Source organism: Malaclemys terrapin, chromosome 7, assembly GCF_027887155.1.
Source record: "Malaclemys terrapin pileata isolate rMalTer1 chromosome 7, rMalTer1.hap1, whole genome shotgun sequence".
In the NCBI taxonomy this organism is placed as follows: domain Eukaryota; kingdom Metazoa; phylum Chordata; order Testudines; family Emydidae; genus Malaclemys; species Malaclemys terrapin.
Window position 1 is genome coordinate 79,864,129 of NC_071511.1, and position 13,104 is coordinate 79,877,232.

Consider the following 13,104-nt stretch of genomic DNA (forward strand, 5'->3'; position numbering starts at 1 on the left):
ACCGGCATTTCTGATATCTCATAAAAAGTCCGGTTGGAGCGGAGCTGGCAGACTTCCTACCTGGCTCCACGTGGCTCCCTGGAAGTGGCGACATGTCCCTGCTGCTGCTAGGTGGAGGAATGGCCACGGTGGTTCCGTGTGCTGCCCCCACCCCGAGCGCTGGCATGAGGCTCCACCTAGGAGCCGAGGGACATGCTGCTGCTTGCGGGGAGCCGCCTCAGGTGAGTGCCACCTGGATCTAGCACCCCGAAATCCTCCTGCACCCCACCCCCCAGCCCTGAGTCCCCTCTTGCACCAAAACTCCCTCCCTTCATTGGTAAGTATAACTCTTAGTTAATCAGAATTTTTGACTAACCGGTACCCCCCCATTCCTCCAACATGCTCAGTAACAAAGCTTTTACTGTAATACAGTAGTTTGCATAGTGCTTCCCACCTCACGACCTTAAAGCACTTTACAAACATAAATGAATTAAAGCCTCACAACACCCCTGAGAGCAAGATAAAATGATTCCATTTCTAGTGAATTAAATGTCACTGCAGCTGTACTACCTTGGACTGGGATCTTGCCACTCTTCCTAAGCTAATCAGGGTCAGGCTGGAGCAGTTCTTAGATGGGAGACTTCCAGGGAAATTACAGTGTTGAAGGAGCTATTTTTGGTGAATCAGGAAGTGACACCTTTCTCTCTGAGTCAGCATTAGAGCATTATGTCAGCATATTTAAAGGAGACACCGTGGTGCTGGATGTACTAACATCCAGATGGGATGTAGGCATCTAAATTGCTTTTGAAAATGGGACCCAGCTTAAGTAGCCTAGGAGCTTCTGAAAATGTTACCCAAGATCCTAAGGCATCAGTCACTGGTATTCTGGCTAAAATCCAATGTACATAATTAATTATTCTGTTCTGAATTAGCTGTGATACTCTTCTTTACTCTGTGCCCTAACTGTTCGCGTAGTATTGCTATATGCTATTAAACCATTGCCAGTTTTCACCCCAAAGATGCCTATACAGCAGTGGGATGCAAAGCCATATATATATATATGTATATGTTTTGTGCAAAATCAGTATCTAAAGGCCTTTGAGATACTGCTTGGAGGAAAAGTGCCATACAAACATGAGGTCAGCATCATGGCCGTTAAATCATTGTTAGGTATGCAGCATGAAATAAACAAATGCTAAACTTTGTGAAAGAGCGAGAGCTGGTGATGGGGATTATTGTGTAAAAGACTTTTTAAATGTTTTAAAGCAGAAGCATCAGTTAAAAGCTTTTCTATAAGCAGTCCTCTCCTTTTATATATATAATGTTGTTGCTTTTAATTTTAATAGTAATAGTAATGTGTAACTGATCATTGTTTGTCTTTGTTCTTATGATATCTGAATCTGACTTCACGCATCTGCATAGACCCATCTCTTGTTTAATTTTAAATTCTGTTGGCCAGGAATTATGTCATGAAGTTTTGAAAAGCTAGAGGTCCTGGAATGGAGCACAAGAACTAACATTATTTTTGTATGTTTCATAGTAAATGTATGCCAAACATACTGCCTTTGTGTTAGGCAGCTAGCAGTAGGTACTGCAGATAGGATACTGCAAAGAGTTCATTTTCTTTACTGCCCTAGGATTTCCTAAAATGTTTTCTACGATTACCACAGAGATTAGGTCTGAAGTGCCTGAAAAGTAGCCCTCTGTGTGTTCAGTCCTGTAAGGTGCTCAGCATGGAAGGTATACAGCCACACACAATAGACTCAGCACCTTTCAGGACACGCTTACATCTTTCCACATGCACGACCTTGCATGCGTATATCAGGCCATTTATGTAAGAAACTCAAGCATTCAAAAAGAGGACACACAGAATATATTTTGGAAAATAGTTTTTTAACTTAAATACATAAAGGCACATTATAATGAATAGAGCCACATTGTTGTAAATGAGCTTGGAATGGTAGAATGGAGCAAATGTCTGGAGAGTTTTGAAAAGCACTTTGGAACTAAATACAGCACTGGTGAGAAAAGCCACTGCAGGTGAAGGTGAGGGTGACACGTGATGCAACTTCCTTGAAATGTAGAGTAGGGATTTGGGTATTCCAAGCATTCTGGCCTTAGGAGCAAAGTTTATCAAGAACACTGATAGAAGCATAGAAAAAGGATAAACAAGAAATTTCACCCACCAGGGTAGTTTCAGCCTTTGAAGCATTCAGTATTAGAGTAGGCCTATACAAATGGCACTCAGGAAAGTTAAGCCAAATTAACGAAAGGTGTGAATTTAATGCACGAGTTAAAGCCCATCAAACCCCCATGTGGATACTCTCATCCAGTAGCCTTAGTTAGCTTTCGCGAATCCCCTTCAAAAACTGTCAACACTTCCCTTCAGAATGAGAGCATCCACATGGGTTTAATACACTTTAAATAATGCCCTAATGTAGACATGCCCTTACTCAAGAATACATTTAACACTTTTTCCAAGTCAGGACACTATTTGTATTGACCTAGCTTAACTAATTGTTGTGTAGTATATACTGTAGCTGGATAACGACAGTGGAAAAACCAGTACCAAACAGCGCCTTTCCCATGTTACACTAGGATGTCCATCACTGAAGGCAGATGCGAGTGATGTCAATTAAAGGAAAAGGACCAAAGTAAGCTTTGATGTTGACCTGGTCAATATTAACGTTAAATTTGAATGATCATACCCTGAATGACAGTAGCTATAGCTTCTGTTTTGTAAAGTTTTCACACTATAGTATTTTGTTCAGGTTGATTAAGGAAATTATAATCACATTTTTGGGCCTTTTTGTATTGCATTAATCATAAAAACTAGACTTTCAAGCACAAGAGGTACTCAGTGCCATGCTGTGTTCACTATATCAGCATGTTAAATTTAGCCCTGACATAAGAAGGCCCAACCCCATTGATTTCAGTGGCGTACTGACCCTTACAGCAGGTTGAATTTGTAGTAGAAATAAATAATTTAATGAACATATTATGTAAATAATAATATTTTTATTAGTATAGATGAGACAGAAATCTATAAAGCATATTATACTAATTTAAAGAAATTGTTACATTTCAGTTTTAGGGTTAAATTTTCAAAGGTGACAAAGTGATTTAGGAGCCTAATTACCATTGTCTTCCAATGAGACTTATACTCCTAAGTGCCCAAATCACTTTTGAAAATGGAACTTAGGCTTCTAAGTCACTTAGGCATTTTTGAAAATGGAACCTGTAATCTTTTTGTTGCTGACTCTTACCTTCTGCTTTAACGTATAACTTATAAGTAGTGTAAATATTCTCAGCCAAACAAGCATTGCCCCCGCTGAATCCTTTGATTCAGCTCAGCTGTGCTTGGCTCAGGACAGAAGATGGGGTCAATGGAGGTTTTTTACACCTTTGCATTCCACTGATCCCTGGGGCTGCTGGAGGCCTATTGGCTGCTCTAATTTACAGCCACCTGCAACAACCCCCACGGTGCCACTGCAGTACCCTGGGATCACTGTCCTCCAACTCGTCCACAGCACACTCCTTTGCAACACTATCCAGAGATTCCTCTATAGCAGGAGAATCCAGAGCTAACAGCTTGGCTGGATTTAAGGTTGTTTTGTGCTGCTCAAGTGGTGCAAAACAGCTTTATCAGAGCCAAGCATTTACCCCATCAAGTCAGATCCTGCTCTTATTGACGCCAATGGCAAAACTCCTGTTGAGTTCACCGGAAGTAAGAGCAAGCCCTTAACAAACAGTTAATTGCGGAAGAAGAATCCATTCATGCTCACGTGCTCACATCACTATGGGGTTCAATTTATGACTTCAACATTTTGAGCTGTGAGTTTAACCCCATGGTGATGACAGACAGTAGTAATAAATAGATACTACGGTGGTGAGGTGATTTAAGAATCTGAACAAAATACACTTGGGACCAAACTGTGACCTCAGTTGAGGGTATGACTCCTATTTAAATCATCCATTTAGCCAAAATTTGTCCCTTAATTGCGATATATCACATCTTATTCCCCTCTTGCTTGCAGGCTTTGTGTGGGTTAAGGAAGAAGGAAATGAAAAGAGTGAATGCAGTCATTTCTTTATGTAAAACAAAAAGGTTGGATGAAGATTGCAGCTAAATATTGAATTTTCCCCAATATATGCATTAAATACTTTCACAGAAGTTTCTGTGACAAGCTCAAGCTACTGATGAATAAAGTACCATAGCATTTTAATTTTACCTGCAGCTAGAAGTAGGTGACAGTTATTTCTAATGAGAACTAGACAAATGATAAACGTCAGGAACCTTCACAGAAATTATAACATTACCAAATAACATATCTCCAGCTATCCTTTTGCTTTCAGAGCATATTTTCTGCAAAGGAAGGGTTTTCCTTTTATGCAAAGCAGAAGAAGGCACCGTTTAGCCTGTAATATTTAACTACCATACTAATCTCTTCTTCTTTAGATTAAAATTATAGGCCCCAGATTGCAAGTTATGATATTTGTTTTGTTCTGATTGCTGCCTTTAGCTCCTAAGTGAACTCTATTGACAGCTCTGTGGGTAACTTTGAAGAAGCCTCTGGGTCTGAATATATTAAGCTCCACAGCATTCCAAAGCAAATGACAAAATTCCCCCACAATTGTTTCAATCTTTTCCCCACAATTTCCCACTGGCCCTCTTTATGAGCTGCATGCAGAAGAGAGTGATCTATTATGTTTGTCCTATTCCTGTTTTTCTTCCTGTTTTAAATATAGCAGAATATATAAAATAATGAAGTGGTATTCAGAAACAATTCTTTTGCCAGGTCTTCCATCTGTTATTCTGCAGAATCCTAATTTTTGTACAAAAAACAAAACCATGGAATGCAACTCAATATGCTACAAGATGTTTATTTTCATCGACTTAGTCCAATAAAATACATAGCTCAGATATTAATATTGGAGTAAGTTAAGATTTCATTACCATTTGATCTATATATTTTACTGACATAAATGGATAAAAATAAACAGCTTGTAACATATAGAGTTACAGACTATGCTTTTGTGGATTTAGGGAGTCTGTGGTGGATTTGGATTTTGCAACAGATTTATTTTCTCTAATTCAGTTAAAATAACTACATAATCATTATTTGTGGTTAGTTCTAGGTTCATTTTCATAATGTACCATGGGATTTGTCTGCATAACTTCTGATGGTAATGACCCTATATTGATTGAGATTCTTTATTGCAAGACTGAATTGCTAGTGATTTGACAATGAACTAGTGGTAAAACTCCATTTTAGAAAAAAGAAAACAGATTAATATAATGTAATCTTACTAAAAAAGCATAGGAACACTATACATTCTGCAAGGGCTTTTATGGTATTTGTATTGCATGCGGTTCTAAAGTACCACACATGCATTTGTTGCTGTGAACTCAAATGCTGTAGAATCTGTAAAGATGCAAGATTAAATTTTCCATTGCCATTTTTACAGATAACAGCCCGTCGACAATGGAAACATATTTATGATGAATTAGGTGGTAACCCTGGAAGCACAAGTGCTGCTACATGTACTCGCAGACATTATGAAAGGTAAGATAACTAATATGAAATTCTTGTTTAATAAAGAAAAAATTAATTTGGAGAGCCTTCAAACCATTTTGTAAAGAATTAGAGAGAGAGAGAGAGAGAGAGCTCTCTTAAAGGCATAGTAAATATTCCTCCAACAATGTAGTCCTATAATCCACTGTAATTTAAACCAGAGTGTGTGTGTCTCCAATGGCAAAACTAACAAAACATGCATCTGATTGCTTTTTGCTTCATACCTACATTTTACCATAGCATTTCTAGTAGAAAAACTGCAAAATTGAACAAAACATATTAAAGAGAAAATACAAAATGACAACTAATTGAGTCTACCATTTGTATTCAGAAATTTTCAGGAATACAAATTAGGCGATCCAAAATAATGGAGTGGCCCGCGTTGTTGGATGCTGTTAATATTGCAGGTCATGCAAAGCATTGCATTTCTATTCCTCGGTACTTTCTTCTCTCCTCCCTGCATAGAAGCTGCTGCCAACACTCTGTTTTTCTCTGCAGCCAGTGTTGCTGGTTAGAATTGCAGATTTCTTGTTCTTCCAATGTAGATGATAACTTCCAGGGTTTAGGAAGCCAACACACATTAAATAAAACACTGTAACTAGAATTTTTTGAAAGACGTTCTTTTTTTATTCGTCATGCGACTGACGAAGTGGGTATTCACCCACGAAAGCTTATGCTCCCATACATCTGTTAGTCTATAAGGTGCCACAGGACTCTTTGTTGCTTTTTTTATACAGTTACTATTAATCGTGTGTGTGTGTGTGTGTGTATTCAAGTTCAAATAAGGGAAATCTGACCTCATGTTCCAGGTTATAAAGTGGCTGCCTGTGGAGGTCAGGAGGAAAGCATTTGTTTTTGCCCACGCAAAGCATTGCACAATTAAGCTATATGAGTGTGAGTTCTGCACCTGCCTGTAGAGCATTAGATATTGGACATGTTGCTGGATACAATACCATAGCTATGGGGGAAATTGCTAATCTTAAATTCCAACATCAGTACCCCCAACATAAGGCCCTTTGGTCTATTATGAAGAAGCTACTTCACAGCCATCACAAAAGTTAGAGTTAGAAACTTTCTGGAGTCCAACCCAAACAGGCAGGATCAACAGGGTTAGATGTTTTGCTTGGCTATCAGTGCACAGGGACAAATTCAGATTTCCACACTTTGTAGTGTAACCTCATCTGAGTGCCCAAGAAGTCACATGAGTAAATCTCTATGCATCAAGAGAAGGATATTCTCTAGGGCTGTATTTGTAAAATAATAAACCACTAACATGAAAGGGGAATGAACAAATGTTTTATATGCCTAATTGACTGATCAGATTGTGTGCTAATCAGGACTGACATTAGGCTCCGCCTCTCCATCACTGCACTCTCAACAGGCTCCTTGTCTTTCTGTTGTGCCTGGGCCAGATGATCTGTTCAAATCCAGCAGGCTGGGACTCCCCTCACCAGATGTATTTTATAGCATATTGTTTATTTGACAGGGAATCCCGAGAAGCACATGAGATTTAAACATTACAGTTGGGCTGGGCCCAGAAGACATAGAGGCCTACCGGGCTTTAGTATGAAATTGTAAAAATGGAAAGGAGAGGCTTGCTAAGAGAGAGTCCATTGTAGTTGTGGAGAGATGAATGAGCCAGACACAAATGTGAGGCCAGGAATACCCCTTTCTTTTCTTCCCCTTTCATGTTAGTAGTTTATTATTTTGCATATAAAACCATATATTCTGCTCTTGATACACAGATATGCTTTTCATGTGACATCTTGAGTACTTCAATGAGGATATGCTGCAAAATATGTCAGTCCTTGTGTATTTCCAACCCAGTGCACTAATAGCAAAATGAACTAGATTCTTGACACTCCTTGGATTCACAAGCATTCACTAGGCTACCAAAGGACAAATATACTTCCCCCTGAGACATCTCAATGAGTTGTTATTAGAAGAAAATACTTCTTTTTTTTTTTGGTTTATCATTGAGATGGGCCTTAAGTGGAACTCCTACGGTCCAAACGTCTTCATATTTCATGTGGCTTGGATTTGAATGCCCGAAATCAAATTCTTTCTTATAGTTGTGGTTCTGGGTTAGACCTGAAACCAGAAAAGGCCTGTTTTCTAGTTCATGTGCATGCCATCAAAAGATGGCATTTGGTGCTGAAATCTTGTCAGATTTGGCACCATTAAATCTGAAGCCTAGTTTTCAGTTAGCCTCAAGCATGAAACTCAAATTCTTTACCAAATCTTGATCCAAAAAGAGAAGGCCTGGGCTAATCTCTGGATTTAGAGTATTAGCTACTTTTATCACCACAGAAAAAGGGTATTAATCCTGAAAAAGACAAACAAAGTTGCCTAGGTTTGTTTCAGTTGGTAAGTCTGACTACAGCAGCTGAAAATGTAATGCTCATTATAGCCAAAGTGCTCTGATGACATTTAATCTAAAACTAGTGCTGCACTACAGAAATAGATCAGAATTTCTGATTCAGGACACATGTACTCTTTTTAAATTAAAGGTGAGCTGTAAAGATAACTGGAAATTGAGTTAAGCCTGGAAGTAGCACTGAATGACCCCACTATTCAGGCTGTGTGGGACATTCAGCAGAAAAATGTACAGGTTTATAATTTAGTTTTCCACTCTCTGAAGTCTGCTGGCCTTTCCCTGTTTACTAGAGACAGAATGCATGATTCCCTGACTTTTCTGATACCACTGTTGTTTGGTTTAGCCTTGCAGTTCTTCTTTAAAACTGGAAATCACTGGCAGTCATGTTGTCTTAACTAGCTTTTGCTAAGATGAAAAAATTAGTACTAGTTTACACACTGGCTTTAAAATATTGAAAATGCTTAGTTTGAATGACCTTTGAGTGACAGCATTAGTAAGCTGTGGAGTGAAATAGTACTTGCCCCCCCATTGGTCTGGCATTGCCCCGCCTTCTTGATGCTGAGGAGGAGGGGTATTTCTGCAATGCAGCTGGGAGCATGTCTCCCAGCCCGGGGGGACAGACTTGCACTAGCTCTGCTCAAACTGGTGCACTAAATACAACAGTGTGGATGTTGTGACTTGGCTAGCAACCTGAGCTTGGGCCCAGGGGTTGGGATGGGCTTGGACTCAGGTGGCTAATCCAAGCTGCCACCAGTGTCACAACATTACCCTGCTATTTTGAGCACTCCAGCTACAGCAGAGCTAACATGAGTCTGTCTACCCAGGCCGGAGGCCTGCTCCCAGGTGTTCTCAGGAAGTCTTCTCTCCTGCTGGGTGGAGATTCACAAAGCTCTGAACTGGTTCTAGAGCAGTGGTAAGTAACCTGCAGCCCGTGGGCTGCATGCGGCCCATCAGGGTAATCTGATTGCGGTCCACAAGACATTTGGCTGATGTTGACCATCCGAAGACATGGCCCCCCGCAGCTCCCAGTGGCCGCGGTTCACCATTCCTGGCCAGTGGGAGCTGCAGGACACGGCGGGATGCTCCCATTGGCCAGAAATGGCGCTCCCATTCCCGCAGCTCCCATTGGCCGGGAACAGTGAATCGCGGCCACCAGGAGCTGTGGAGGGCCATGCCTGCAGATGGTCAATGTCAGCAAAATGTCTCGCGCCCCTCAATCCCATTACCCTGATGGGCCGCAGGTTGCCCACCACTGTTCTAAAGAGAAGAGCTGAATCTTCTGATCACTCTGATGAGGAGAGTTGTCTTTCAGTAGGTGCTTAAAACTAACAATGCATAGGCAGAGGGCCAAAACATCACCTGAAACCCAATGCCATTCGGAACAATATCACCTCATCTAAAGTCAGCATTATGAGGGGGTCACAGCTGCAGAATTTAGTCTGGATTAGGATGCATGGATGCCAGCTCACAGAACTTTGAGAGAGTGTGTGTAGCCAACAGCTTGGAATGAACAGATCTCTAATGCTGTTACCTCAGCATTGCACATAGTAATCACTATGACTAAGATAGCTTGCTTTTAACACTGAGTCTGTCTGCTTTGTTTTTCTGGAAGAGGAAGAAAGATTTAGTATGCACTATCAAGTGATTCATTTTTCATGTAATATGCTTCATGTTTCCAGTAAATGTTTTCATTTTAAAACAAGGCAAGGTTGCCAGTGTTTCAGTACGTGTTATTTGTGTATTAGTTAGGCTACTTTTGGTTTATTAATGAGTGTCATAATGAAAGTGCAGGTTGCTGAATAGAATCAATGGATGTTTTTATTTAAAGCCTTGCAGGAATCATATAATGCCAATGAATGCATTATTGTCGCTGTAGGCCTGACTGGTCTGAACCTGCCTCTGATTGGTTTAAATCAAATAGGCCCAAGTACTTCATAAAAATGTCTTTGTCAGCCTAGTTTTGCTTCCAAACCTATTCATCTCTGTCAGTTTTTAATATTAGTACCAGGCTCTTGGCCATAGTCCATTAGTACTGTTCTTAATTGCTCATGTTACAGATGATGATTACCAATATAAAAAGCATTAATGTTTTCCCATTGTGGGGCTGTTACTATGTAGATGACTTGAACTGTACAAAGCTTACGAGTTGTTGTTATTTTGGTCATTACTTTTTTTCTTGAATTCTTTAATGCAGTTACTTTGGGTGATAACAGAAAGATGCTCAGTCTGAGTGTGTTATTAACACTATCTGGTTCAAATTGAGCCTTTCTTCCCCAACCTACACAACTTTACACTTCTCACAGCTCACTGTCAGGATCTGTATCTTTTATCATTGGTACATGGAACAATCAGAAATGGCTACTTTTCTGCAAAGCAATATTCTTCACAGTGTGTTCTCAGATATTAGTAATAACGCAGATGCGGTTTTCACACATAGGGTTTGGGGTTTCTTTTGCTTTCGCACAAAATGAACGATTGACAGCTTTCATTGTCCTGGGTAAACAAGAGGCTCCGTTTCTACAGTGCTCATGATGTTGCATTAGGGATTTTTCATAAGGATTAAAAGAAAAGCACTTTTTGATATATTTAAAAGCCCAAAACAAAAGGTAATAAAAAAGTAAAATATGAGCAATAAAATGTAAGGGCCTTGTTCTGACTGCCAGCCCTTAGGTTTTCCCCATAGCAGTCTCTCCACAGAGTGTTCACACATACAACTTGGGAAATGCTGCAGTTGATATTTGTAATACGATACTTCTGCCTTACATGCTTTGATGAGCAGTGAAATAGTTAACAATGTTGACATTGCAAGTATTTCATTGGCATCTGAATTAGCACCCATTGAAATGAATGGGGCAATTCATACCTCAGAGTCATTGTTTCAGACTTTCCGCAAACTCAGGTATCAGCTATTGTTGCTTCATATTTGGAAAGTTTTCTGCACAACCATAACAGTTAGTGACAACTTTTTTTAAGAAATGAACGCTTAAACATTGGAGAACAACTGAGAGGTCTGTTCGTACACCTTTGGGTAGTTCTTCTTGACCCACCAGGGAAGGTGTGCCCCATACTTTGAGAAACAGTCTGTTAGTTTATCTGGTTTTTTAAACCATACTTGGCTCTATAATATCTGAGATCTGCAGCACATACTAAATATATATCCTTATGCACAACAAAAAATCTAGGTGACAAAAGAAGTTTGCAAAAGCTAAGTAGGAGAGCTCCATTCTACTGATTTTTCCATGTACGTTTCTCTTTCCCCCCTCTCCCCAGCATACATATACAATGGTGGGTTCTAAATTAGCTATTACCAACCGAAGAACGAGATCTTGGAGTCACCATGGATAGTTCTCGGAAAACTCCCACTCAACATGCAGCAGTGGTCAAAAAGGCTATGGGCCACTACCAGAGAGAGGATACTGGGCAAGATGGACTATGGTCTGACCCAGTATGGCAGCTCTTATATAAAATAAAAATGTAAAAAACCTCATCATTGTGTTATGAAAACATAAGCCAGGTCAAAAAAAGGCCCTTAAAAGGTTTTTCTTTAACAGCTATAAAGACTTTCTACCCTAAGGATACTGTAAAGTAATTCAATATGCAAGAGAGTCTAGCATTTCACACAAATACTGTTTGGTTTTCTTAAAGCGTTTAGATAACTTTGTAAAGTGTGGGCATTTCAACAGTGTTCTGTATGAAACAGCAGCCAGTCTCCTAGATAGAAAAATAGGAGCCTATTATAACATCTATATAAAAATGCTTATGGTTGTCTTTAATACAAGTTGTAATTAATAAAAGGTTTTGGTTTACACTGAGTGTGAAAACATCCTCAGGCAAAAATTAATTAAGTGTTATGTCATTCTGTAAACTACAGCTAGTTCTTTGTTTGACCCAAAAACCTTGCCAAACAGCAGTTTTTCTTTGTCATACTAGCTTTGTTGTTTTATTTTGCTTTTCACCCTGCTCTTTATCCCTAACTGTTCATAGCTTCTAAGAAAACTTTGCAAGTTGCGAATTGTATCAATAGTTTTCCATCAAGCATGAATTTAAATTTGAGGATAGATTAGGTGTGTTAGCCCTTTTTCTTTTTTGATAAATAACAAGAGGTTTCTACTTATGATTTTCTGTCCTCGGGGCTTTATCATTAAGATTAAATAACTGTACTCTCAAGCATGCCACTGAACAAACATCTTTTCAATTATGTGAGTAACAGATGCTTTAACAAAGGAACTATTGAAAATTCAGAAAGCATAGTCCCCCCCCCTCCACAAAATTTTTTAAAAATAAAGTATCAGATGACAGAAGAATGTAATTGTTTACCATTAAAACAGATTCTTAGCTGCCCATTCAAAATATCTCAGAACATTGTGTTTTTGCAGAACTTACTCAAGACTTGTTTTGCAGTTTTAGAGACTTATTGGCCAGTTTACATGTAAATGTATTTTGATAGTAGGACATTCTCTTCCAATGCTTAAGGACAGATTGTCTTTGTCACTTGCATGGTGAGGAGAGATCACAAAGAGCTGTTCTCCCAATCCCTTGGGCACCCCAAACAAGGGTGAGGGCCCACTGCAGTCCCTATACAGAAACAACTCCCTCTGAGTGCCACCCCTCTTCTGCACCCGACTTTGCTGTGGACTGAACACATCGGGGGGGAAAGACCTCACATCGCAAAGCTGTCCTCTGCAAAGCTCCTTGCACCTTGGTGGGGAGGCGTTGCTCAGAAAGGGCTGGTGGGTGAGCAATTGTGTGGATCCACTACTACTACTACTGCTTTTGGTGGAGAAGATGATGTTTGCAACAGAGGCAAAGACTAAAGAAGCTTCTCTGGAATGGCCTGGAGGATTCTCTCCCCATCCCTGGCCCAGTGCCCATCCCCTGCCTCCAGCCCATCTAGTTGGGCTGGTCACTGGGGAGAGGATTTGGTCCTTTATCTTTCCCTATTGCTTTATAGGATGGAGAGTTCCTAAGCTTTCATCCTCAGACTGCTCAGCTAAATCAACAGCTGTGTTTGTAATATCACTAATTTCCAGTTTATTTAAAGCAAAGTGTTTTTGAACTCTCTTACACACAGGCAGTTCCCACCTCTCAATGGTGTGAGAGCTCTCAGAACTCACAGTGGGCTGTAAGGCAAGTTGTTGATGAAAAGATGAAAGATCCATTTCTGTAAGGCAG

The 13,104-nt window shown here is 39.9% G+C and overlaps 1 protein-coding gene across 3 annotated transcripts in view; it reads left to right on the forward strand.

Annotated features, from left to right (window-relative positions):
* The window catches only part of ARID5B (AT-rich interaction domain 5B), a 148,852-nt gene that overhangs the window by 119,344 nt on the left and 16,404 nt on the right, over nucleotides 1-13,104 (forward strand). For all 3 annotated transcript variants that reach the window (XM_054035073.1, XM_054035074.1, XM_054035075.1), the window contains one exon: nucleotides 5,449-5,546. In XM_054035073.1, the coding sequence (XP_053891048.1) occupies nucleotides 5,449-5,546 (98 nt within the window). The remainder of the gene's footprint in view (nucleotides 1-5,448; nucleotides 5,547-13,104) is intronic.